At 41.1% G+C, this 25,805-nt stretch overlaps 1 protein-coding gene across 3 annotated transcripts in view; it reads right to left on the bottom strand.

The window, feature by feature from the left end:
* Positions 1-25,805, bottom strand: part of Dock10 (dedicator of cytokinesis 10) — a 245,163-nt gene that overhangs the window by 132,324 nt on the left and 87,034 nt on the right. For all 3 annotated transcript variants that reach the window (XM_051153999.1, XM_051153998.1, XM_051154000.1), the window contains exon 2: positions 13,166-13,285. In XM_051153999.1, the coding sequence (XP_051009956.1) occupies positions 13,166-13,285 (120 nt within the window). The remainder of the gene's footprint in view (positions 1-13,165; positions 13,286-25,805) is intronic.

The following is a 25,805-nucleotide window of genomic DNA, read 5'->3' as shown; positions in this document are numbered from 1 at the left end:
AGAAAATCAGGCTTTACATATTATTTTCTGTTGAAATAAGTAAAGTTTTTTTCCACAAATTTAAACAAATAGCATTCTATTAAATGGGTACACATAAACTGATATGTAAAGTGTGTCTTAAAACATCTAGACTAGAATTTCAAAGGCTGTTTTCATTTGATGTGCCTCCTGCTTCTGGCTTATCACTTTTCTAATATGATTGAATCACAGCCGCCAGCTTCCCCAAGTCTGTATACTCTCAGGACGATGTCGTGAAAATGACTGACAGTCCCACCCATGGTACCAACACTGAGAGCGTTTATACCACACATTCCCCAAACACAAACGATTCCTAAGAGTTTCTGAAATACAAACTACAGTTTGTACAAACTGACCCTGGTGAAAAGCACGCTTCTAAATCAGTGATTGAAACAGATGCGAGTCTCAGAAACCAGTTAACCAGTTAAGTTTAGGAAAAGTGGCTACAAGAGGGCTCTTGGAGTTTTGTCTTCTGAGCTCATGGGTGCTGCAGCCAGCTCTGCCAGCCAACAGCAGCATTGTGGGTATCAGGCCTTTTATCTGACCCAAGACATGGCATTTTCTTTAAATTTCCCCTTTACCACTGATGCAAGTCCCATGTAGAAAAATAATTTGTTTGTTGTCATTGTCATAACATTAATATTCAACAGGGTGCTTCACTGGTTATCTGTCCAATTTTTTTTTTCTGACTGTTTTATGTAGCGAGTGTTCAGCGTAAGGACGTGTGGGTGTCAGAAGTACATTTGAGTGTCTGCTATGTGTGGGTGTGCCGAGCGGCTCAGTGTGTGTGTGTGTGTGTGTGTGTGTGTCTGATTAGTATAATGCATGAGTGTGTCTGTACAGGAAGTGTGGGTGTGTAGTTGTGGTTGTGCAAAAGGATGTGCAATTATAGTGCGTGCGTAGATGCTGCTCACGGGTGTGGCGTGTGCATGCCTGTACTGTGTCAATCTGTGTATCCCTGTGCGTGTGTGATACATGGATTTGTCTTTAGGAATGTGCATGTGCATGTGTGCATGGGAGGCACGGATTTCATCACTGTGGAAGAGGAAGAATGTCATGGGAATCTAAGATCAGAGGACTAAAGTAATGAAAAAATAATAGTGTTCCAGATACTTTACTTTAGTAAAACTGAGGCTCAACCTAAAACACAGGCACAGCGCAAGCTCACCAGGCTCCAGGACTGCAGGAAAGAGGATGCAAGGGCTGCGACTGACAATCTAAACCCGGTGTAGACAGAGAGAGTAAATGTAGATCTTGCCGATGGAGCAGAAGTCTGCAGACAGACCAGGAAGTGGTTGTTTCTGTGTGGAGGGCAACGAAGCCAGGCGGGGTAGAGCTGGAGTTTTTCGTTTCCAATTCCTCATACATTTCCTCCCTCAAGTGGCTCCTTTATTGCTAGTCTCTCTGTGAATACTAACAACTCTGTCTAGACTGAGCCTTGGGGACTGTTGTTTAGATTTCAGTGATGCAGGAATGACTTTGGAGAGACAGCTCACAGATGCATGGGGCTACTGGCTTTGTTTTCAGAAAGTGTTCTGAATTAAGATTACAGAGTTTGTTTTCTGTAACTTAAAAAAATACCACAGCACTATACATATTTTTATACATTTATTTTTCCCATTTCTTAAGATGCTGGCTTTTTTTTTTTTTTTTATGTTTACTTGTTAGATTACAGCCATCCTAAAATACTCCTTAAGCCTGATGGAAACCAGAGTAATGTGATTCCAAACAAAGCTTCGAGTGACACCATAAGCTTATTGTTCTACTAAGATCACTGCTTGGCTGGTGAAAAAAGAGCGGGTGGGTTAAAAAGCAAAATAATAAGTTTCCGGAGTCGGCTTCAGTATCTACTTATTTCATTAGTGATCTAGAATAATGAAGATAAACGGATTACGTAAGTTAATAGCCACGTGCAGCACATGAGGCTAGAGGCCATCCCTGCAGTTAGACAACACGCCTCCCCATGTGCATAACGCACTGAAGGACTCCTGATCATCTGTAGTCAAGAAATGATGCTGATCTGGTGTTAACTAACACCATTGTCGCTGACTCACGCTCATGAAACCCTGTGATAAATCTAGGGCATATTTCACAAGGCCTGTGCATGTCAAATGCCTTGTACAACAGCAACGTGGCACAAGAGAAGGAACGCGCATGTGCAGGTGTGTGCATGCCATAATGTGCTAGCTAGCTCAGTATGACACTGGGAGATTTGTCTTTAAAAACCCCTAAAATGCTTCCATGAAGTTAGAATTTTCAGAACTTTGGTTCTCTTCCACTTGTTTTGTATTTGTTTAAAGTGCTTATGTTGGACCACAAGTAACTTGTTCAAAATAGAAGTATAAAAAAATTCTGTTTGTTAAGGATATTAATACATTTAAAAAGAATTTCTTTTCTGAGAAGTTGATGCTTTCAGACCGCTACAAATCGTCTTGGCCACAACAGACTTCCTGTTCCTTTTACTAAAGCTCGGTTCCACAATTAGTGTAGCATGGAACAGATCTGAGACAGCACTGGGGTGCTGCTGAGCTCCTCATCTGGTGGCAAGAGTTTTACAAGGGGTGTATTGTCAGGCATTTGTATAGGAAAACTTCTGTACTAATGGCCCCAAGCCCGTGTTTGCAGTTTTAGGCTTATGATATTTGGTGTCTTTGACTGCCTGCAGCCCCGTTACTTTCTAGTTCCTTCTACGCTGTGCTCAGTAGTCTTTGTGGTTTCGCCGCAGCTGCCATTCTGCTGGCTAAAACGTCTCCACATTAGCCTGTAGCCTAAGTGCACAGGGGCCATTTCTCAGTTGGCTAAATGCTAACGCCTGGGCCTGAGAAGGCTTTCTTCTATGTCAGAACTTGTGGTAGTTCCCAGCCGCTAAAGGCAAGGCCAGAAAAGACAGCTGGTTAAGGTAAAGGTAATTCACCAGCCCTAAACTAAATGAAAGCAGCTCCACATGAGCAAGAAAAGCACGCTTAAGATCTGCCCTGGCTTAATCGTGTACTGAAAAAGAAATGCCACTAACTTAGGAGGTTGAAGCACCTGTGTTGAGTTCTATTGGAGAAGACACATTACTGTACCTCCTTCATAAATACTTTTTACTACATTCTGAAAGTAACACCTCCAATGTGTTTTTTTTCTTATTTGTTGTTAACTATGTGAAAATGTCTCTTTAATAACTTCAATGTGCTCTATGGGGAGTCTTCTATCTTCGAGGAAAACTACAGTAAATAGGTTACATCAACTGTGAGCCATCATCTATCACCCGTGATGCAGCAAGGCCCAGCATGACAACTTAGTCATATTACTATTTAAGTATGTGGGTAAGGCTCAAGGTCATTTACAAGGTCACTTACTCTCAGACCAGCAAAGTACTGAAAAAAGCTATTTCACTTTTCTGTGATTCATCTTCTATGCCAGTGGTTCTCACCCTTCCTAATGTTGCAACTCTTTAACACAGCTCCTCATGTTGTGATGACCACCAACCATAAAGCTATTTCATTACTACCTAATTACTGTAATTTTGCTACTGTTAAGAATTGAAATTTAAATATCTGATATGCAGGATATCTAATATGCAACCACCAAAGGGTCGTGACTCACCAGTTGAGAACCACTGCTCTAGACTCAAGGTGAATTTTCCATTTCCTAATGAGATAGGAATGAAACATTCTTTTCTTTAACAATGACTATTACTTGAGTTATTGAAGAACTAGTGGAGTGCATGCGACAATCTGATACGCGCATAGCACGCAATGGTCACGTCTGGGTAGTTAACATTCCTGTCCTTTTGTGCATTAAAAGTTTTCTTGAGAGACACTTAATTGTACATTCTGCATAAGGGAAGATGTGAGCAGTAATAGAAGCAAGTGCTCCATCAACATAAAGGTATGAGCTGCTCCAGCACGTCCCCTTGATAAGTCAGACTTAGGGCTGCAGAGACATTTTCATTCAGAATATGGCTGCTCTGGCAAGGGATCACATCTGAAGATCTTCTTTGTCAGTGTGATTCAGCTGGAATACAGACACGCCTTTAATCACAGGAGACAGATGCAAGCAGACCTCTGAGTTCAAGGCCAGCCTGGTATAGGGCAAGTTACAGGTTAAAAAAAAAAAAAAAAAAAAGCTTTTGTCCAGCAGTGGTGGTAAATGCCTTTAATCTCAGCAGGAGGCAGAGACATGTAGATCTCTGACTTCTAGTCAGTTCAGGTGAATGTCCTTTCGGGGGCCTATGCTTATGTGAACCTTTTAGGTATAAAACTTTCTGTGGACATACATTTTGGGGACAACGAAACACAGAGAGGGGCCTTGACATACCATCTTTAAGAGGAAGAACTAGAATTGCTTCATTACCCTAATTTTGTTGTTTTCATCTGTTATTCTTTTAAATTAATATGTCTTAATTATCCAAAGGGGCTGCATCACAACAATTCCATTTATGCATAGGATACACTTTTATCATATTCGCCACCCTTATCACTCTTTCTTATTCTCCCAATTTCCCCTTCCAAATACCTACCAGTCCCCCTTTTATTTCATATCTCTTCTCTCTAGATTTCCTATGAGAGAAAACAAGCAACGTGTGACTTTGAAAGACTTATGTCATGTCCAGCTCCATGCACTTTGCTGGGACTAACATGATCTTGTTGTTTGCAGCTAAAGACGGCCACATTGACACTCTGATATTATCCACAGTGAGATCTCAGGAATCAACATTTACTCCCACTTGGATGCTTCTTTTTTTTTTTTTTTTTTTTTTTTTAGGAAGCATAGGTTATATATCATATGGTTTGGAAGGAAACAAAGAGTCAAGGTGCTTATGTTTGAATTTTTTCTTCAGTTGCTTACATCCTTGGTCAAGGGCCTGTCCACTACAACAAGAGGGGTATTATAACTTAGAAAGAATCTAACTGAATACAGGCTGTTACTTAGCTTTCAAATCACAATTGCTGTGTCCTTGTACAAATGTTATGAGCCATTTAAAGCTTGCTTTCCAGACTCAAAAGCCACAGATTTAAAAAGAGTCAAGATTCCTATAAAATATTAAGTTGTATTTCAGATTAAAAAAATAATTCATGACCTTTCTGCTTTGTAACTTTAACCATAGTGAGCTCTTTCAACTTCCTCTCTTAGAAGGGCTCATGTGGTAAAGTCTGGAAGTCCCCAAGTACCAGTTGCTTTCAATCACTAAAAATACACTATGAAAAAAAATGTTAAGTCCTTGATAAATGATGAAATCTCTCATTCAGTTTTGGCAGCCACCAGTGACAAATGCAAGATGAAGCTGAGTGCTCTGGAACACTGAGTCTGAGCAGTTACTAAGAAGATGGACTCTAGGCTCCACCCAGCAGCTGATCGAATCAGATGCTGAGACTCACAGTCAGCATTAGGTGGAGCCTGGGGAGTCTGGTGGAAGTGTGTGTGTGTGTGTGTGTGTGTGTGTGTGTGTGTGTAGAAGGACCTGGAGGGGACAAGAACGCCAAAAGAAGATGAAGAGAGTCAACCAACCTAGACTGAAGCACCAACCAAAGAGCACGCACCAAAGAGCACGCATGGCCTGGAGCCAGGCCCCCTACACATATGTAACAGATGGGCAGTTTGATCTTCATGTCCTGATGCAACTTGATGTACTGGGGTGGGTTGGTGGTGGCGGGGCTCCTCTTTTATGAGGAGAAGGGGAGGGGAGATAGGTGGAAGGAGGGTCAGAGGGAGGGACCTGGAGGGGGCCTGTAATCAGGGCATAAAGTTAACCTATAAATTAATTGTAAAAAATCAGTTAAAAAAAAAAAAAGGAAAGAAAAAAGAAACGATGGGCTCTGAGGAGATGGGGTAGTTTCTTCGAACTGAGAACAGAGAACTATGACTTTGAAATTGGCCCTCTCTCTGCAGAAAGCCCTGCTATCTCAGTGTGAGCATTGTCCCTTGTTCACATTGATACATATGCTTAGCTCAGTAATGAGCATTCTCAAAGTTAAACTTTAATAGAGTTTTGTCTGAATGGGCACCATTGGGAAACAATGCAGACCGTGTAGTGTCCCTTGTTTCTAGATATCTGAGCTTCATTGTTTAAGTGATTCTATCTCAGGCTTTTTGCACCTTTCACCCAGCAAAAAAGTCACTTGTGGGCCTGTCTCCTTCTGTTATGCAATTTTGCCTTCGTTTTTACTGTGAGTCATCAAACATGATTCATTGTGCCCTTGAAACTGTTCTTTAGCTTCCCCTCCCCCCACTATACTCCATAGCAACTTTACTGAGTCACACACAGATGACCAACCATATTTTTGGTCTGTTTCTAGTACTACCAACTTCAAAATATAAAAATAAAAGCAATAGTAACAAATTCCATGATGAAGCAGTACACGTCTTTGGATACATGGGTTAATACATGCTTGTTCATTGGCTTTTCAAACCAGAAGATTATGATGGAAGTAATGCAGAACCAGTAGTCTGGTTCTTTAATCCACATACCAGGAGAGTGGTTTCTACCTGGTGTGCCAAGATGAAGAAAAATGCTTCTTCACGAACATATAACTCACTATTTGACAGATGCTTTTGAATGCCCATGAGCCATACAGTATGTTGGGTACGTGATCTGTAGAAATGAACTAATGTCTCCCTTACCTAGCAACAGAAATCAATCAAATTAGTACACTAGTGCCTTTGCTGATGTCAGCTGTGTGCCAGCACTGTACTGGAGAGTGAGCCTCTGGAGAGGGGATCAAGTTCTCAGTGCTTTGCTTTTTAAGACAATATGTTGATTTGTGTCAAAGAGGAGAGTTTCTTATGAACCTTCATTTTCTCATCATCTAAGAAAGGCAATTATTTTATTTCTTTCTAACTGAAGAATTCTACTTCAGAATGGCTTTGGTTTCTAAGGTATTCAAAGAATCAAAGCTATTTCCTAAAATACCAACCCAATGGCTTCTGAAAGAAAATTCATGACATTAATTTTTATTATTTATTTTTCTTTTTCTGTATTTCATGTGTGTGTAGTACACATATATGTGTGTATGTTTTGCATGTATGTAAATGCATTTGCATGTGAAAGCTAAAGGCTGATATCAGGAATCGTTTTCCACTGATCTATATTATTCATTGAAGAATAGTGTCATACCCAAACCCAGAGTCCAACAATCGAGCTAGTCTTGTCTCAGTCAGTTAAGGCTGAAGTTCTAAGCAGGCTGCCATGCCTGCTTGAAGTTTACTACACTTGCTGGTGTCTGGACTCTAGTTCCCATGTTTATATGCCTTAGTCACACAGCATTATCTCCAGTCACTAAACTTAATGCTTGTGCCAAGTGCTTGCTTTGTGCCAAGTGCTACCTTAGTTGCTGTGCGTCTTACAATGATAAGGGAGGAAATTATCCTTGGCTTGCTGGAGTTGTTAGTTGGTGAGAAAGGAGTGCTAGGAAGGTGAAGAAGGCAAACTGAAAGGTGAGGGATCAGCTCAGTGGTAGAGTGCCTGCTGTACAGGCACGGAGGCCTGGGTTTGCATCCCAGAACCGTACAGGAAGGAGTTAACAAGCAAACAAAGATGGAGATGTTTTCAGGTAGTAACCAACACTCTAAAGTGAAGCCATAGGTGTAAATCTGGTACAGGAGAAGAGAAGGCTGTACTTCAGTGGTTTTTCTTTACAGAGGTCACTGTTGCAGGATATTTGGTCACACTGTGAACCTTGAGATTGTGTTGTTTACTGGAAAAAGTGTTCTAATTGTGGTGTGGCTTATCCCTAGCACACACCTTTAATCCATGAGCTTTCTGCTTGGATATTATAAACAGGATAAATAAATTTAACCCTAGGTCAAGAGGCAGAGCAAGCAACCAGTAGAAAGGAAGTGAACATAGAAAAAACCATAAAGAGTGAGAGGAAGTCAGGAGGATGGATAGAGCAATGCACAGGAAGTAGAAGGGAAGGGCATTCAGTTTAAGGTTTTTTTGAGACAGTATGGGGAAGAAGCCTGCTCTTTTGGGACATGGGATGATGATGAAGGTAAGGTGGCTGCTTTATCTGCCTCTCTGAGCTAGCAGGCTTTCACTCCAGCACCTGGCTCCTGAATCTTTATTGGTGAAATCGAATGTTCAGGGTTTTGTTTACAAACAAACAAACGAACAAACAGACAGGTCACAAGTACATTTAAGTCACAGAAGAATCCCAGGAGCCCTGTGGTGATACAGGAACGAGGTCAGGAGACGAAGGCTTTGAGACCATCAGGAACCAGGTGACCGGGAGAAGAGTGAAGAGTGGGGTTGGGTGGAGGAAGGTTCTAAGCAGAGGCACAAGGCTATATGGTTTGTGACTCTGAAAGTTCCCCATGAGGACTGAATGTGAATGAATCTAAGTATGCCTATGGACAAAGCAAGATGTTCTGATGGAAATTCTGGGGACCCAGGCAAAAAGTGAGAATGGGATCTCATGCCATCGGAGTGAAGAGGCAAAAAGTTCGTGCTTGCAATGCAAGAATACCGCATGCTGAGGCAAACTCTTCCTTGTGATGGTTATCAAATGCCAGACACAGTTGCTGCCCCTTGGTATTTAACCACAGGTGATTTCACCAATCTTACTCTTATCCACATCAGGGCACAAGTTGGTAAAGCATAAGGCTGTTGCTTTCCTTGTCAGTCTCACTCATCTAGGAAGCATTGTTCTATATTCAGCACCCTGTGGGTGCTGGATAAATATTGACTAAACAAAGCAACTAATGAGTCATGTTTGCAGGAAGTGTGGGTGCTTGGAACCATAGAAACAGAGAAATGAGCTGGGTCTTTCATCTGAAGAACAGGAGCCTGATTGCTGATGTTTGGAAGGACAGGTGGGAGTTTTAAGAGCCTCCATATTCTACCCTTTAATATTAGTTTTGTCATTTCATTGCCACTTTTGTTTGGATGGATGAAAGCTGTCCAGACACACCACAGAGAATCCCAAGGCTCCAGCAAGTCAAGGGCATGATATACTTTCAGGAGCATGGGTGTGGTTTTGGTGGTGAGCAACACTGCTAAATGACATAGGCTGTGAACGAGACACATCAAGTCAGATGTCAGACATTTTAGAGACCAATATATAGTCAATTTAGGGCATGAAAGAACTGTCCATAACAAATACAGTTATATTTTATCAGGGTGATGTGTGTGTGTGTGTGTGTGTGTGTGTGTGTGTGTGTGTGTGTGTGCGCGCGCGCGCGCGCGCAAGCACAGAGTCAGAGGTAAGTTTTTTTAGGGCTTGTACTGGCTACTTGTAACTGTTAACATGGCACTATCAAGAGCCCTGTGGGAAGATTCTGAATGGTGAATGATGCAGATCAAGGTGGTGCTGTGGGATGCCTAATAGGAGGCCTGTCTTGATTGTTGGTACAGAAAGACTCCATCCATTGCAAGCATCACCATTTCATGAACTGGGCCCTAAGTTGTACAAGAGTGAAGAAAACTAGCTGAGCATATATATATATATATATATATATATATATATATATATATATATATATATATATATATATATATACACATATACATATATATATATACACATATATATATATATATATATATATATATATATATATATATATATCAAGCAGCAGTGAGCATCCATGCATTTATTCCCAGCTCCTGCCTATAGATGCCCTACTTTAAGTCCCGACAGTCATTGACTAACCCGAGATTGTAAGCCCGTACCTTCACTAGGTTGTTTTTGGTCAAGGATATTTGAGGACAGCAACAGAGCTAGAACAGTGCTGTGTGCCCCACACAAACTTCTGCAACCACTTAGAGCCCTGCCTTTGTAGCACGAAAGCCACTGGCAATGATCAAATGAACCGGTACAAATGTTTTAGTAAGACCCGGCTTATGGATGCCAGGATGTGCATTTCGGATCATTTTCACTTCTTACCAACTACATTTTTTTCCATGCAACTATTTAAATCAACAATTCTTAGCTCATGGGACACACAAAAATAGGCAGCACACTGCCCATGGGGTGTAGAATTCCAAGCCAAATTGCATAGGACATGAATGAGAAAAACAGGGCAAGAAAGAGTAAGAAAAGTATGTCAGACTGTTACTAAAATCCCTGGCAATTTTGTGTTGATTTAGTGTTCAATATTCCCCGTTAATATGAATGAAAATTCAGCCATTTATAGGAAATGTCATTTTCTAATAATATCAGAGGCCGTTGTTTATCTCTTGGCTGCACTATTTGGGTGCTTTTCTCCAAGCTGGCCAATGCCTTCTTCTAAACCCTATTACATGTTGTTCACACAGAGGTCACGTATGTTGCCAATAGTAAACCACAGTCATTTATTCTCGGGACAGGCCAGAAACTCACTGCTTGCATTTAGAAGAGGATACGAAAGCTTTATCTCATCTTTGGGCAACTTTGCCTCAGAAAACTCTCTATGCAGCCTTCCCTGTCTGACCTGAGAGCTTTTATAACCTCACCTCTGCTCTTCTACCAGCATAAACCAGCCCTTCCTTGGTTTTTTTTTTTTAGGTGTCTGGTCCCCTTTGGAAATCAGAACGCAGTTCAAAGGTCACCTGGTCAGAGTGGCTGCCTAGTTACCCAGACTAATTCAGTCCTGAAGCTCAGTTTCCATCATATTGCCCTATTTTTACCTTATAAAATAATCCTTATTTTCTTAATTGATTCATTAATCAGTTTTATTATCTTCCCCTCACATATCAATAAGATGCTCAGTACCCTTAGAACCAAGATATTTCTGTTCAATCACTGCTACCTCTTAATTCTTAGAACAATGATTAATATTTAGTATTTAACATCTCATTCTTATTGAATAAATGGAGGGAATAGGGGTGTATGATGGAATAACATGGTTAGACTAATATTTTACTCCCGTGGGCTTGGAATTGGCTGTGGGGGTGAAGTAGGCTGGCGTAGGAGGACCCCAGGAGACCCAGTGTGGGAATGCATTTTCTCCTTCCACTGTATGCATTCTGGGGAGTCAAACTTGGGTCCTTCAGCTTGGCAGGACCAAGAAAGATGCTTCCTTTACTCACTGAGCCCTCCCTACAACTTCATTACTGAAGCAATGAGGAACCACACGTGGGGTTTGAACAGGCACTCTATAAAATAGTCGTGTGAACTGATTGGAGTGCTCACATTGGGAAAATAGAGTGATATGCTGTTATAGGCTCTATTTACACTGCTAAGGATAGCAAAGGTCAGAAGAAAGGAAGGAAGGACGGAAGGAAGGACGGAAGGAAAGAAGAAAGAAAACTATCGGAAACAATGTTTAAATGAGGCTGAGACATTGACAAATATAAAGTTCAAATTCAGAGCAAAAGTGAAGTTCACCCCTGCTTCCCCACTCTCTTCCTGAGCTGGAGGGGCTTCCGAAGTGGTACTTGACATATTTCTGGATGACAGAGCTGGAAGAAAAGATGCTCCAAGACTTGTTAATTTTTTGCTGTCTGACAGAAAGGCTTTTGGGTAGGTTTACCTCCAGGCTGAAGAATCAAAATAAGGATGTGGAATTTAAAAAGAAGAAGAGGAAGAGGAAGAGGAAGAAGGTTGTTCAGCTTCGTTTTGCAAAAGGCCCAGTGCATGGTCCAACCATAGAACAGAGATAAGTTTCTCTTAAAATGTGCCAGCAGTGAGTGGAAGCCATCTTAAACCAGTGAGAACAGACTGGAAGGATGATTTTTCTTATGCCTGTATCTGCCTCTTTTCTCCCACTGTTATCCCTACTTGGAACAGAAAAGTATTAATTCCATCTCCTCAGTTCCTTTTTGCATTCCATTAGACACAGAACCTTACGCATTTCAGGCAAGCCCTCTATCAACTTAGCTGTATCCTCAGGCCTGTCAATTTTCATGTGCCTCCTAAATCCATGAAGGAAACAAACAAACAAACAAACAACAAGAACAACAAAAAACCTTTGAAGCCAGAAGCCAGATGTGTCTCCAAAGGTGAGAGAGTATGCCACCAAAGCAACTTTAGTATAATGTGGAAACTGAGGCCAGTACTTCCTCATAGAGAAACCCATGGGCACAGCCTGCTCTGCTCTGTTACCCTCTAGCTGCCTTTTCATCTGCAATATTGAAGTCTGAGATGTCTGCGACTACAGTCTGAAGACTGAGCTGCCTTAAGAAAAAGTGGAAACTGTTACCAACTGCCCAGCACAACCTCTGAACTTCCATTTGGAAAGCCACTTACTAACAGTGTTTCAATGCTCCGGGTGACTACAAGTAACATAATTTAATTCTTGTGGTGTACTGGTGTTCATCATCCTCAACTTTATCAATACTAATTTTCTTTCCTTCTCTCTTGGTCTATCTCACTGACCTGGAGCTGGCTGATGAGGCTAAGCTGGCCACCCAGCTCCTAGAATCTTCCTATTTCTACCTTCCCAGCAGTAGGATTACAAGTATATGCCAGTGCACCAGAGTTTTAAATGTAGGTTCTGCCAGAATGGATTCCAGTCCTCATGCTTGCATGGCAAGCTTACAGGGCTAGCTCTCCTCCTTCTCACTCATTCTCTCCACTAACCTCAGGAGTATCTTAAATGTCCGCTGTCTTGAAGGGATCATATCTCACATCATAAATCATTCCACAAAGATATTCTTGCTTTGACCCCAAGCCTCACCATCTCCCGAATAAAAGATTCATGATGGGTTGAAATAACTGCCTCTTTTGTACCAGTAAACTTCTACTCTTTCTCCTGGCTGATTTCTGTTTCTTAGGAGCTTTTAGTTAGAAATAGTCTGAGGGGCAGGGTGGTGGTGGCACAGGTGTCTTTAATCCCAGCACTTGAGAAGCAGAGGCAGGTGGATCTCTGTGAGTTCAAGGCCAGCCTGGTCTACAGAGTGAGATCCAGGACAGCCAGAGCTGTAACACAGAGAAACCCTGTTTTAAAGACCAAAACCAAACCAAACCAAACCAAACCAAACCAAACCAAACCAAACCAAAAGTCTGAAGGGAGAAGCACTCTGCTGGTCAAAGGAAGGCCATGGTAAGAGCCTTGGACATTGGCAGAAACATGGGCACTAACTGGACTGAGGCAGCCCTGGTTCTTTGTGTCCACTCTGGAACCGCACATCTACTCCTCCAAGCTGAGAATGCCCTTCGGTTATTCTATGGCTGGAAACAGCCTTCTGCTGCAGTCATGTGAGATAGGGTGGCCCCAGGAAGGACGAGAGGATACTTACCGAGAAGTCATCACTGGGGAAGAACAGAAGGTCTTGAAGAGGATCGTCCCGGTAGGTCTTTTCTAGTTCTTCAATGACAGTTTCATAATCCAATGGATCCAAAAGTCTTGGCTTTTCCTGCTGTGGCAACCAAAAGAAAATGGAGTGAGCCCTTACAAGTATCATACTGCTTCTTCTCCATGACTGCTTCCATTTTTTTTCCTTTTGTTTTTTTGTTTTTTCAAGCTGTCATTGGGGTGTTGACATCACATGGTCATTGCAGTGTGGTCTCACACAGACATCAGGTGTTTGGGACAAAGCGGCAGAACTGCACAGTGGTTATTTCCAGATCTGAAATAAAGTAAGGGGACCCTAAAAGACTGGACGGCTCCCTGAGCCTGTACAGATGAGGACAGGGTAGATGTTTATGTAGCCGCAATCTTTCCTACATTAGAAAGGGCTGCTCATTCAGGATGGTGCTATGACAATGATCCTCACAGCTCGTGCTGAGTCAGATACTCTGTGAGTCCCACTTAGGTCAGTTTGCAAACGTTGGCACCCTGCTAGGAGTCAAAGGACTGCAGGCCGCCTTTGTTGTCAATGAAGCGAGGATCTTGTGTCAAGATTAATTGTTTGCTTCTGTGCTTCTTTGCCTCTACAGAGAGAAGGTGCCTCAGACTCTACTCGGATAGAACAACTCAACTATGAGAGAGACACTGCAGTGGAAATGGAAGAGGCTGAAAAAATATGTCGAGAGTTATATGGTATTAAAATCCTGGGCCCAAGAGAAGCCACACAACCACTGAGAAGCACCCTATCCCACTAGTGTGAAAAGATAAATTCTAGAGGGAGAAGCAAGGCGTCATTATAGAGTTGATATGTTTGCTCTACACTGAACATAGATCACAAAGAAGGCTCTTCCCCTGAAGAAAGTAATATAAAACAGAAAACCAAACATTCAATGAAAGGAGTTCCCTAATCCTTCGATGGAGACCTCATGCAAATGAAATGAAGAGACTGGTCCTTACTTAGATTTGTTTGTGGGGTTCGGGTCCTAGAAGTGTGAAGTGTGAAGGATCACAATGAAACCCTGATGCTAATGGGGTCTTGTAAATAGCAACGACAGTTGCAACTGTCCTATCAACCTCCTGGCCTCCCACTAGATGCCCCACCTCTGTAAAGCATAGTCCTCTAAATTCTCATCAATGTTTTCAAAACTGCTAATGGGCTTCTTAAAATAGCAGTCAATATTTGTTTTGATGGTTTTCCAAATAGTAGAAGTAGCAAAATGTGAGCATCATGGAATAATAGCAAAGATACCCATCCATTTTTCTGGATTAAATGAAAATCAGACAAACAAACGGACCAAGCAAACCAGTAGCTCAAATGCCAAAGTGAACTGGTGAAGTGAGTGTTCTCTTTGGAAGGGCCCATCAAGCCCACTGGCAAGTACACTTAGCAAGTAAAAATAAAGACTGCTCCATGGGACATTCGAAGAAAAGGAGTTGAGCTGCCCAACGGGGTGTGTTTTCTGACAGTGATGTAAAACATTGTACAATTTGGAGCCAGAATTTCCAGAAGCTCTGTGGCAGTTAGGAAGCTCTTCTTAGATTTGTTGTATTTTAATTCTTTAACACTTATTTTCAGTTCACATCTCCTTATTTCCCAGTCAAAAGCCAATTCCAAAGGGTGACAAAAAGAGGAAGACTGTGCATGCAGTGTACACACATGCATGTGTGCATGCATGAAGATGAGCATGGCTGTGGACTTGCAGTGGATGCTGGATGCTGACACCAGTATCTTCCTACATCACCACCAACCTTAGTTTTTGAGACAGAACTTCTCAGTGAACCTGGACGTCACCTTTCTTGGCTGGGCTGGGTGGCCAGTGAGCTCCTAGGGCCCTCTGTTTCTGTCTCCTCAGTACTGAGGCTAAAGGCACGCGATGTGGGTGCTGGGAATCAAACTCAGGTCCTCAACTTGAGGAGTGAGGACTTTGCCCACTAAGCTATCTCCCAAATCCCAACTTACATTGGCCTTGAAAGTCTTTAAGCAGTGGTGTTGCACTCCAGGGCAGCCGCAGGTCTGAGTTTTTCTATATAATTCCTGGTCTTGCCACAATCTGAATTTATATTAAAACTATCTTTTTGGACCCTCAAAGGATAAAACAATCTTCTCCGTCTACCTTGACCCCGGTTGGTCTGTCTTTCTCTTTGGCCTCAAATTAATATGTATATGTAAAACACATAAAATCAAAACAAAAATGTATGATGAAACTCATCAGAAAGCTCTTATCTCTGCCATAGACTGGGTGGGTCATTTAAGGCGCTTTCTTTACTAGTGTTGTCTTTTAAGCATGCAATGATGGCCACTACTCACCGTAATGGTCTATGAAATGGTTGCTGGCATCTTTCTCTTTTTCTCCTCTGGTGTGAACAGGAGTGCGGTAGTGTGTGTGCATTGCAACCCAAAGACTTAAAGGGAAACAACATAATTCAGAAAATGGGGCTAACGGGTTAGTTTACTAAATGAAGTAGCTTGCCTTGTAAGCACTGGGTCTTGAGTTTGACCCCCTGGACCTGTGGTAAAAGTGCTGGGCATAATGTTGGTTGACTACCCTATACTCTCAGCACCATGGTGGCAGGGGCAGGAGGTGGCCCTTGGTGGCCATTGGCTAGCTCAATTGTTGAGCTCCAGTAAAAGATCTGGTCTCAAAGAAGATGACTGGCATTCCTGAGGATCACACCTAAGGTTGTCCTTTGTCCTTCAAGGACACATATGTGATACACACGTGTGCATGGAGGCATATTCCCCCAACATGCATACAGAAGAAATTGAAAGCAAAAAGATATTTCAAAGAAGGCTTTTCACTGAAATGCAAACTTTAGCTAAAATTAATATTATTCAAGTTAGTACCAAGAGGCACATCAGGGATCCAGTCTAAAACTATTAACTCAACAAATTACAGAGGAAACTAGAAACTCTTCTTGATAAATCGTATCAAAGTAAAAGGTATAGATGACAGACATTTGGAAAGATGAATTTTTATGCATCCGAATCAACCTGTGGCAATCAGTGAACTCGTTAATGACATCCCTCAGTCCTTTCCTATTTTAGACAGTGTATTGAGATTATTTTCAGATGGGGAATCTCAGAGCTAGAATATCTGCTCAGTAAGAGTTGCTTGTGGAAAACTCTTGTTCTTCCAGGGATTTTCTTAATGTGTATTGCTCAAGACCTCCTACTTTTTTGTAGCCCTCTATATATGAATTTAGCAAGTAAATTGTACTGATGTTTCGTAAAGGATGTAGCTTGGTTGGTGGAGTCCTTGCTGAGCATGTGTGAGGCCATGTACTCCACCCTTAGCATTGCATAGACTGGATGTGGTCATACAATCCTATAATCTCAGCACCCAGGAGATTGAAGGAGAAGGAGAAGGAACAGATCAGGGTCATCCTAAGCTAGGTTGGTGAGTTCAAAGACAGTCTGGGATACAGAAGACTCTGTAACAAACGATTCAAAAGGTCATTAATAGATTCCATAGCACTTCGAAGCTGAGAGCTGGCAAAGCCTACATGGAGAGTTGCTAGTTCTGTTATGGGGAGAGCCCAATGTTAGACAGGCAGCAGTTGTTTCTAAAGCAAGAGAGCTGACTGTTCAACCTCTTGCTCAGGGAGAAAGGCATACTCAAGGATGGTGGGATTAGTTCTTACTCTTGCCCACGGCAGAGACACTGAGTGGAGCTGGGAACCGAGTAGCATCGATTAATGGCTTTAACAAGGATCAAACTGTCCCTCCTGAATTTAATGAGACCGTTTCTTTTGGATATACACCAAGTAGAATAAGGTATGTGCCAAGACTACCCTGAATTGGATTGGATTTTAATAGTGCTTTTTACTCTTTTTCTCTCAAATGAGTAATGAATTTCATTAGCCATTTTAAAGTCACTGTGCCTGGGAAAAGCACCCACCACCAGCACCTGGTATTGTGGAGCAGGAGGTGTTGCACCACAGTGGTAGCAGGCTCTATTTTTCTTATGCACTATTAAGAGATTTGTTTGATGTGGTTCCCCAAGTCCACAGCTCCCTTCCAAATCAACTTTACAACATTAGAATAGACTCCTGTCACAAAAACAAAAGCTTTCTTCCTCAGCGCCTAATAGTATGCTAACACAATGTGCAAGCTCCAGAGTAGTCAAGCTGCCATCTTGGTAACAGTCCAGGCTGTCAAGACTGTTCAATAGGCTTGAGACAGGTAGATTGTCCATGTCTTAAGTGGGGGGTTTTAATTTTTTGAGTAAAGGAGGACAGCACAAAACTCTGTATTGTTTTCATCAGAGCAACTCAAAATCAACTGGGTGAAGAAAGGACACTGAAGAAAATAAGAGTTTAAAATATATTACTCTAAAGATCACATGACTGAATTGCCACCCTTTCTCCAGAGTACTCTCCAACTGGAAATCAACCTAGACGATCTAGCCTTGTTTTAGCCAAGTTCAAAGTCTATGGGAGGATGTGCCTGTAGACTTTCTATGAAAAAACACTGAGAATGCCTGCTCACCTTTATGGGCTAGGAGACTTTGGGCATGGGCATTAAACTCCTCATGCCTTACTTTATATATTTGTGAAATGACTTAGTAGGGATAACCTCAGAGGATGAAATGATATCCTCATTAGAATAATACACAATCTAGAATACTGTTTTCCCAAATGTTAAGTAGATAAAGACTGGCTTACAATTGTTGCTAGTTGTATATTGAAAGCACCTGTAATGTACTTGTAATGTGGATAGGGCACACTCAATAAACCTGTGTTTCAGAGTTAAGTAAATACGTCCCTTCTTCCAGATCCAGGGATAACCTAGATTCTGTCTGAGGGGAAGAAACACATACAAAATCCAAGATGTATATGAGGATGTCTTTGCAACATTATCTTCTTTATAAGTTGGAGAAATGTATTCAGTTTCATCCCAGGATAGCAAGAAAGGTAGGTGAGGTTAAAAGTAGCCATTCCTAACCTGTGAAGACATTAAAGAATAGCCTTTCAAACATAGTAATTTTCAAGAATCATGGGTAACAGAGAAAAGTATAAATCTGTAAGGCACTTTAGAAAGGACATTAAGACTAGAATAGGGTCTGGAATAAACCAGTGGAGAACTGTACACTACATCCATGGACTTTCTAGATTCCTCAGTGCTTCACTAGTGTTAGTTAATGGTCAATATTTTGCATATAATTGGTGTTTTGTTGAACAGCTTAGTAAAATAAGGTCCATATGATTCAAGTGTTGCTTCAAATGGAAGGACAAAGGTACTGTCTCAGAAAGTGATCAGTTCAAGGTAATATTGAGGATATTTCTAGATCCACTCATGAGACTGAGTGAAAACTGCACTTTATACTACCTAAATTTCTAAGAAGTCACTAGGCTTCCATAGCATGGCCTGACTCAGAAATTATAATAGACAAAGCCTATGAAACATCAAACACTTATTAAAATAGTTTTTTCTAAAGTTTATAGTAAAAATGCTTATGTATTAGTGTTGGAAGAAAATTATAATAAATATTACATAATAGACTAACTACACAAGACTTTAAAATTATAAAGAAAGCTAAGTATACACATTCAAACATCATTAGCTCATTTCATTTGAGTGGTACTATAATATTTAGGATGCTGTTACTTTTATGTTTTTGGATGGACATGTGTTGCTTTCATCATGGTAAAAGGATGAACTTGGGTTTTCAAAAGAATCAAGCCTTCATTAAACACTGGGGAGTTATTTGATTTTAAAATTGTTTACCCTTTGAAAATCCACCAGAGAGGAAGCCCAGAAATATCACAGTGGGGCTTCACATAGAAAGCCAACCACTAACAGATTCAAGTAATTACAACAAAAGATACACAAAACACTGGGGAAAAGAGACCAGAGAAAATAATTACAGATTGGGCATGTGGTTCTAGAAGCTCATGCCAGCAAAACAGAGAAGCACAATTAGAGATTTAATAACTGAACTATTTTTAGCTTTGTAGGGAGCCACAAACATCTGGTGAGTTGCTTAAACACCATCCTGAAATGGTGCTTGTACCAGAGAATTCCAAGTGGGAAGTTTAAAATCCCATACCTACCAGCTGTGTGACTTGAGCAAGGCATCGGGATCTTGGCTGAAGGTAATCAGGGTGGATTAAAAAAGGGCATGTTGTTGTCAAGATCAAGCAGATAAAATACTGTCAGCGTGGTAGATGAACCACTAGATACCAGTAAAATGTAGACTTGTTTTATTTAAAAGTACTCTTCCCAGAGATTTATACTTAAATCAAGTCCAACCAATCATACCAAGAAAATTGAATTCTTCATTTACCAAGAATTGTTATGTTTTACACTTATTATCTAAATTCCTCTTAAAATTCTATTGAAATGGAATAATTCTAATCAAAGTAAGAAATTAATAATAATAAATTCAAATAATAAGGGACCCTGGCCTCTCTCTGCTGTCCCAGAAAAAGAAGGTGAGCACCCTAAGTATACCTGTCACTAACAACATGGCTTTCAGAATCTGCCTCTCTCATTCCCTGAAAAATATTTTTGTATTTATACGTTCAGATCACAAGAAAATGATCAAATTTGAAGTCAGTTTAATATGAAACAAATTAACTTTGCAGACACAAATTTCCAGAGAAAAATCAATGTCATAAAAATTATGCTTCCAATTTCACTCTGTAGCTCTAATTTATACAAATACAAATGAGTCTGCCCACTGCAGGGAGCCTTGGACAGGGAAAGGCTGGCAGAAACTGGAAAGCAGTTAACCCTTGGTACTTGGAGGGCACACTCATGCACCTGGGTCCTAAAGTGGAAGTGTGATCAGGGGAAGTGAGCCTTTGAAGGTCTCTACTGGGTCCTCCAGTTCTGTTGTTCTACATTAGCTAATCTTGGTTCTCATTAAAGGCCAGTCTTTTCAGAGAAATGGCATGAAATAGTTTTTCCCTTGAGCTTGTGAAGTTTCATGATCTTTCTGTGTCATATTGTGATCCTGTGATGTTACTTGGGACTTGCCAGTTGTGCTTGATCCTCCACACCCTTACATCATTTCTAAGTTTCTGAATCTTTACTCTCATATCCTGTCATTTACTAACATAACCTCATAGACAAATGCCTTTTTTTTGGTGGTATATAACCCATATATGACTAATGTAATTAACAACACAGGAAAATAATAAAAGTTTACTCAAGGACCAGTAGAGTCGACTCTATTAGTACCCAAGATAATTCAGAAAAGCAAACAGCTCTCAGTGATCACCCATAGGCTATTTAGAGGAATTCTAAACTATCTATAATTATAATCATAATCATAATCATTCCTGTCTTTAGTCCAACAGATCATTTCACAAACAACATAGTGGCCAAATAACTTTGGTGATTGGCTGGAGAGCTGACTCAGTGGTTAAGAGCACTGGTTGCTCTTCCAGAGGACCCAAGTTTAATTCCCAGCACCCACACTGTAGCTAGCTAACAGTGGTCTGTATCTCTAGTCCCAGAGGATCCAAAACTCTCTTCTGGCTTCTGCAGACACTGCACACTCAGGGTACACAGAAATATATGCATGCAAAATACCAACACACATACAATAAAAACCAAAATATAAAGTAAAACACAAACTTCAGAGTCATCAAGATAACAAGCTAGCCAGGGAGAATGGCACAAACCTACAATCCCCGCGCTTGGGCGGCAGAGACAGGTAAATTTCTGTGAGTTCAAGGCCACCCTGGTCTACACTGTAGGTTCTAGGACCAGCCGGGGCTATACAATGAGATAGAGATAGATAGATAGATAGATAGATAGATAGATAGATAGATAGATAGATAGATAGAGAGTGAGAGAGATATGTGTGTGTGTGTGTGTGTGTGTGTGTGTGTGTGTGTGCGCGCGTGCGTGCGTGCGTGAAAATTTTAGAAGAAATAAAACAATCCAAATGAACAAGAGTTCTTTAGACGCTAACAGAATGCAGGGCTCTTTGGCCTTATTGTGATGGGAGTGGGGCCAACTACCACACTGCTTGTGTTTAGAACAAATGGGATGATTGGAGAGAACCCTCACAGCTGCATCTATGGCCGCAGCTGTCACCCTGTGGTCGTGTGACAGATTTAATTCAGCCTTTCATCAGGGGGCGTTCCACTGGACAGCATCTCAGAAGCCTGGGCTTCAGAAAACAATGGCAGCTTTTCTAACCAGAAAGGAAATGATTAAGTAAGGAATAAGCCATCTTGTGCTGAACCTTTAACCTTCTTTCTGTCTTGAACCGCAGAGTTTCATGAGAGTGGAAAAACACTAGCTAAAATCAAAGTTAAGAATTACACAGCTGGGCAAACTCAGATTCAGCTGAGTTTCAAAATGGTTTCCTTGGCAACAAAGACAGACAGATCATGGAAGAAATCAAGAAGTAGTTGCTCCTTGAATATTAGTTCATTTCAGAAGCATGAATATCAGCCTGATAAAGTATATAAAACTTTATCAAATATGAGATTAGTATGGTCAATTTTTCATGTTTAGAACAATTTCATTACAGATGAAAGACAAACCAGTTTTAAAGAATTTACGGTATAAGGGACATTCTCAAATGAAATTCCCTTTTCCAGTCTTATTTTATTTTTAGAAACTTGGGAAGTGATAGGCCCTGATAATCCTATATATATATATCTTTGTAATATGGCAAAAGGTCCAAGGTTCTGTATAGCAAATAAAAATTGAAATCAATGACTAACTGTTTCTCCATGCGATGGTGGTGCTTATAAAGATATAGAAAATATCCAACAAGAGATCTAAATCAAATTAAATTCCGCGTCTCATTTAGCTTTCTAGAAACGCTTGAAAGATAGTAAATATCATTAAAAATACATCACAAGCCAATTACAAGCCAGCCTGACACCAGGGAAATTAATGCCTCTGCCCAAGCTGCAGGGAATGTTAAATTAATTTATAGGAGGTCTGTGATGAAAGCCACTGCCAGCTTATATTCTAATACAATCTTAACACTTTGGCATTTGTACAAACTTTCACTCTCAGGTCAAGTTGTTGTTGTATGTGATGTGTAGGTACATGCAAATAAGCACAAAACAAACATGAACAAGTCTTCCCACTAGTTATACTTTCAGCAAATCTCCAGATGATAGCCCATTCTTTGTAGTTTCTTCCTTAAAGATTAGTCATGATGTGTCTGATTGTTGAAAACGTCTGCTTCTCCGGGTCAATGGGAAGGGAGCCTGAGTGAAGCTCATTCACCCTTTCCCTCTGGAATTCCAAATTTTGAATGAAGGAATGACAGGGTTGAGAAAGAGGATGGAAGCTCTACATCTCTGGAGCTGAGCTTCACAAAATGGGCCATTGCTTCCAGGTACCAAGATGACAGGATTTCCCACTACCTCCGTGGTTCTGAGGTTTCTCGGCCCCCCCACACCCCGCCTCTTCCCCTCCCCCCCACCCCCGCCCGCTCTGTCCCAAGCCTATCTACATCTTGCCTTCCGCTTCCTTCTCTGGACTGTGTCTGTTCATGTGAGTAGATTTTAAATTTTTGCAACGATAGAGCTGTGATCTGTAATACCAGGACCAGCAGCCGCAAGAGGGGCCTATCACTTCCCAAGTTAAATTCAGATCTGAATGCCCAAGAACAACCTCTTGCAGCCAATGACTTCTGCATTTGAAATGCAGGAGCTCAACAGTTGTGTATTACTGATACACCCCAATAGCGTTTCATACTGTGAAAAAAACACACTAGGTACCATGTCCTGTATGAATGAGAGGCTTCAATAAGCTTTTAGCTTTCCAGGGTCATACATGAAGGACAGCTCTAATCTCTAATTTTCTATCAGGGCAAACTCATCCAACCATCACTTTCTTATGAAAGCTACCAAAAAGAGTACGTGGCTACATTTGCTTTCAGTGCTGACAGTCAGAGACTATAATTTTGCTCTCCATAGGAGGTACCTCTCTTTGTGCTGGGAATGTTGGCAGATCTCTCAGGTTTATAACAGCATCTGGAAGCCATGCCTGGGCTCATGTCATGTTGTTTCATTCTATTGTTTTCATCTTAGGAATCACATTTAATATGACTTATATTAAGAATAATTCATACATGTTTGCTTACTGAAAAATTCCATAGCCACATCAAAATACTTCATAATAGTAACAATAGCCACTGTCATTTTAAAATAAGTTTATCATAAATGGCAATAACAATTCTTATTGCTGATATTATGGTCAATGACAAAAAAACTATATTAATTCTAGAAGAGAATATTAATGTTGATTATTTTTTTTCCCCAAACAGAGATCCTTGGATTCTGAAAGCTTGTGAAATCTGACCAGTAAGTTGATGGAAGAGCTGATATCTTGTTCCAGTTCACCTTGAAGACTGTGGTCCTCCCTGTCAATAATTTGGACTTGCAAGGGCCAAAACACCAGAAATTATTTCCTCTTGGGAAGATGCTAGAACAGAGCTATGATTTTGAGTACTATTTCCTGCCCACTTTGTGATCTTTTTTTTTTTTTTTAACAGTGCAGAACATTAGAAGAGATCATTGGGTCCCCCAGGAAGGAAAATTGGCAGGAAAGGAAGACAAGAAATTATTTATGGGAGTGCAAGGAAGATGAGAAAAGAAAATGAAAAGGTAGATGGAGGAACTGTATAATGAAGACAGATAATGCCTTGTCAGGATCCACATAAGAAATTGCCACTAACTGAGGGCATGCTCTGTTTGTATGTGTGTATGGAGTATGTACCTGTCCATGCAGGTGCGTGTATGTTTGTATGAGGGTGCATGTCCATGTGCATCCATTTGGAGTCAAGTAGTCAATGTCAGGTGTCTTCTTCAACTGCTCTCTGCCTCACCCTTTTTTTAAAAAAAAAAAAAAATTATTTATTATAATTTATTCACATTACATCCCAATTGTTATCCCCTCACTCTTGTCTTTCCATTCCCACCCTCCCTCCCTCCCGCTTCTGCCCTATCCTTTCACAGAACCCAAGCTCACCCATTCTGGCTAGGCTGTCTACTCAATGAGCTCCGGTCTCTAGTGCCACCCTAGCCTGGGTCCTCAAGCTAATGCAGCAAGAATGCCGAGCCCTCAAGGGAATCTTTTTTAAACATCCCATATTAGGAAAGGTTTGGGACCACGACCTTAGTCCAATACACTGTGAACCCTCTCCTCTCACAAATGGCCCAACGCACACTCTAATGGACATGTGCTTCTTTCCTGCATCATTTCTTTTCCCCACAAGAGTCAGCACCAAGGAAATGGAGGTCATCCCCTCCCAAGTCCAATTTGGAGCCAGCCCTTCTGCAGCTCCCTGGCACCTGAGTTACCTTTGCCCTTTCTGCCTTCACATAAACTCTTAGTCCGGATCAAGTTTCAAAGCGCGCATCTCCTTTCTGTGTGGACTGAGTAAGCTCAGAAGTCTTTGGAAACTCCTTTTCTGTTTTCTTTCACAGTATCCTTTTATGAATTTCACTCTGGCAATCCAGTTTTGTTTTAATCCTTGTTCCCCAGGCAGCATCCCGCCCAATGGTAGGCAGTGCTAGCCTAACATGTGCAGGGCCTTGGGGTTGACCCCCAGTGTCACAGGAAAACGGAAGAACACCATTAGCAGCCACTCCAGTCATCTTACTCTGTACTTCCCTTTTGCTAACTGTACATCACTCTAATCGTCCACACATAACAAGCAGTGACAGCAAGGGAGGATGTGACCAGGAAGGGAGATGATTCACATCAGCTTACAAGAGGTATGAACTCTATTAGAAATATTTGCTATGCAGGATATTTTATAAGGGGCCCCTGTGCATTTGGAAGTTGGTTTAATAAACTAAGCCTTCAAAAGGCTTAAAATATTACACAAAGGAGGTTGTAACGATGATTTTTCTTTTCCTGAGTTGCTGGTGGGGTGGGGAGTCTAACCCAGTGCCTTGCATGTTAGGCAAACCGTCTACCACTCAGCTACATCTCCAGTCCTGAAAATAAAAAGAATTCCAACAGAGTAAATTATACAACTTTAAGCAGCCCTTGAAGGATGCAGAATGCACAAAATCCATCAGTCTGGGTCAAGAGAGCATAACATTTGAAAGGCACGTGTTTCAGGAAGTTCTCGTTCTGAATACATTTTCTAGATTACTATAAAATTCAGCAAACTGTAATTTTGCCACAGAGCAAAGATTAAATGTGCCAGCATTCACATGATCATTACAAAGGAAAAAAAGAACGAAAGAAAGAACTTGTGATAAGTATATCTAGCAATCACTACCTTCCTTTCGCTATTATATATAACAATAGTCAAAAATTTTAAAGGTATAATTTTTTTATAAATTCCCTAGCATGACTTTAAGTCTCTGGGGAGCTGGGGAGGAACTCTGTCACTTGATTTATATCTTCTTTACCATCTCTTCAGGAGGCTCTGAGGGCAACCTAGTGATGTAGTTTAGAAGCCTAGATAAGTGTGTAGTGGAAAGTTCCATTTGGGTGGGCTTCTGCTTACCTGGGTATCCACAGTAGAGAGATGACACACTCTTTCTGAGGCAAGCCCCATCCCATCCACATAGCGTTAACACAACCCAGAGTTACATTTACTGAGTAGCTGTGTTACCAAAAAACTGCTTCTCTCACTATGGCAGAATCC

This window comes from Acomys russatus, chromosome 12, assembly GCF_903995435.1.
Source record: "Acomys russatus chromosome 12, mAcoRus1.1, whole genome shotgun sequence".
Classification (NCBI taxonomy): domain Eukaryota; kingdom Metazoa; phylum Chordata; class Mammalia; order Rodentia; family Muridae; genus Acomys; species Acomys russatus.
Note: the sequence above shows the minus strand (reverse complement) of the source record. Positions and strands in the feature narration are given on the sequence as shown.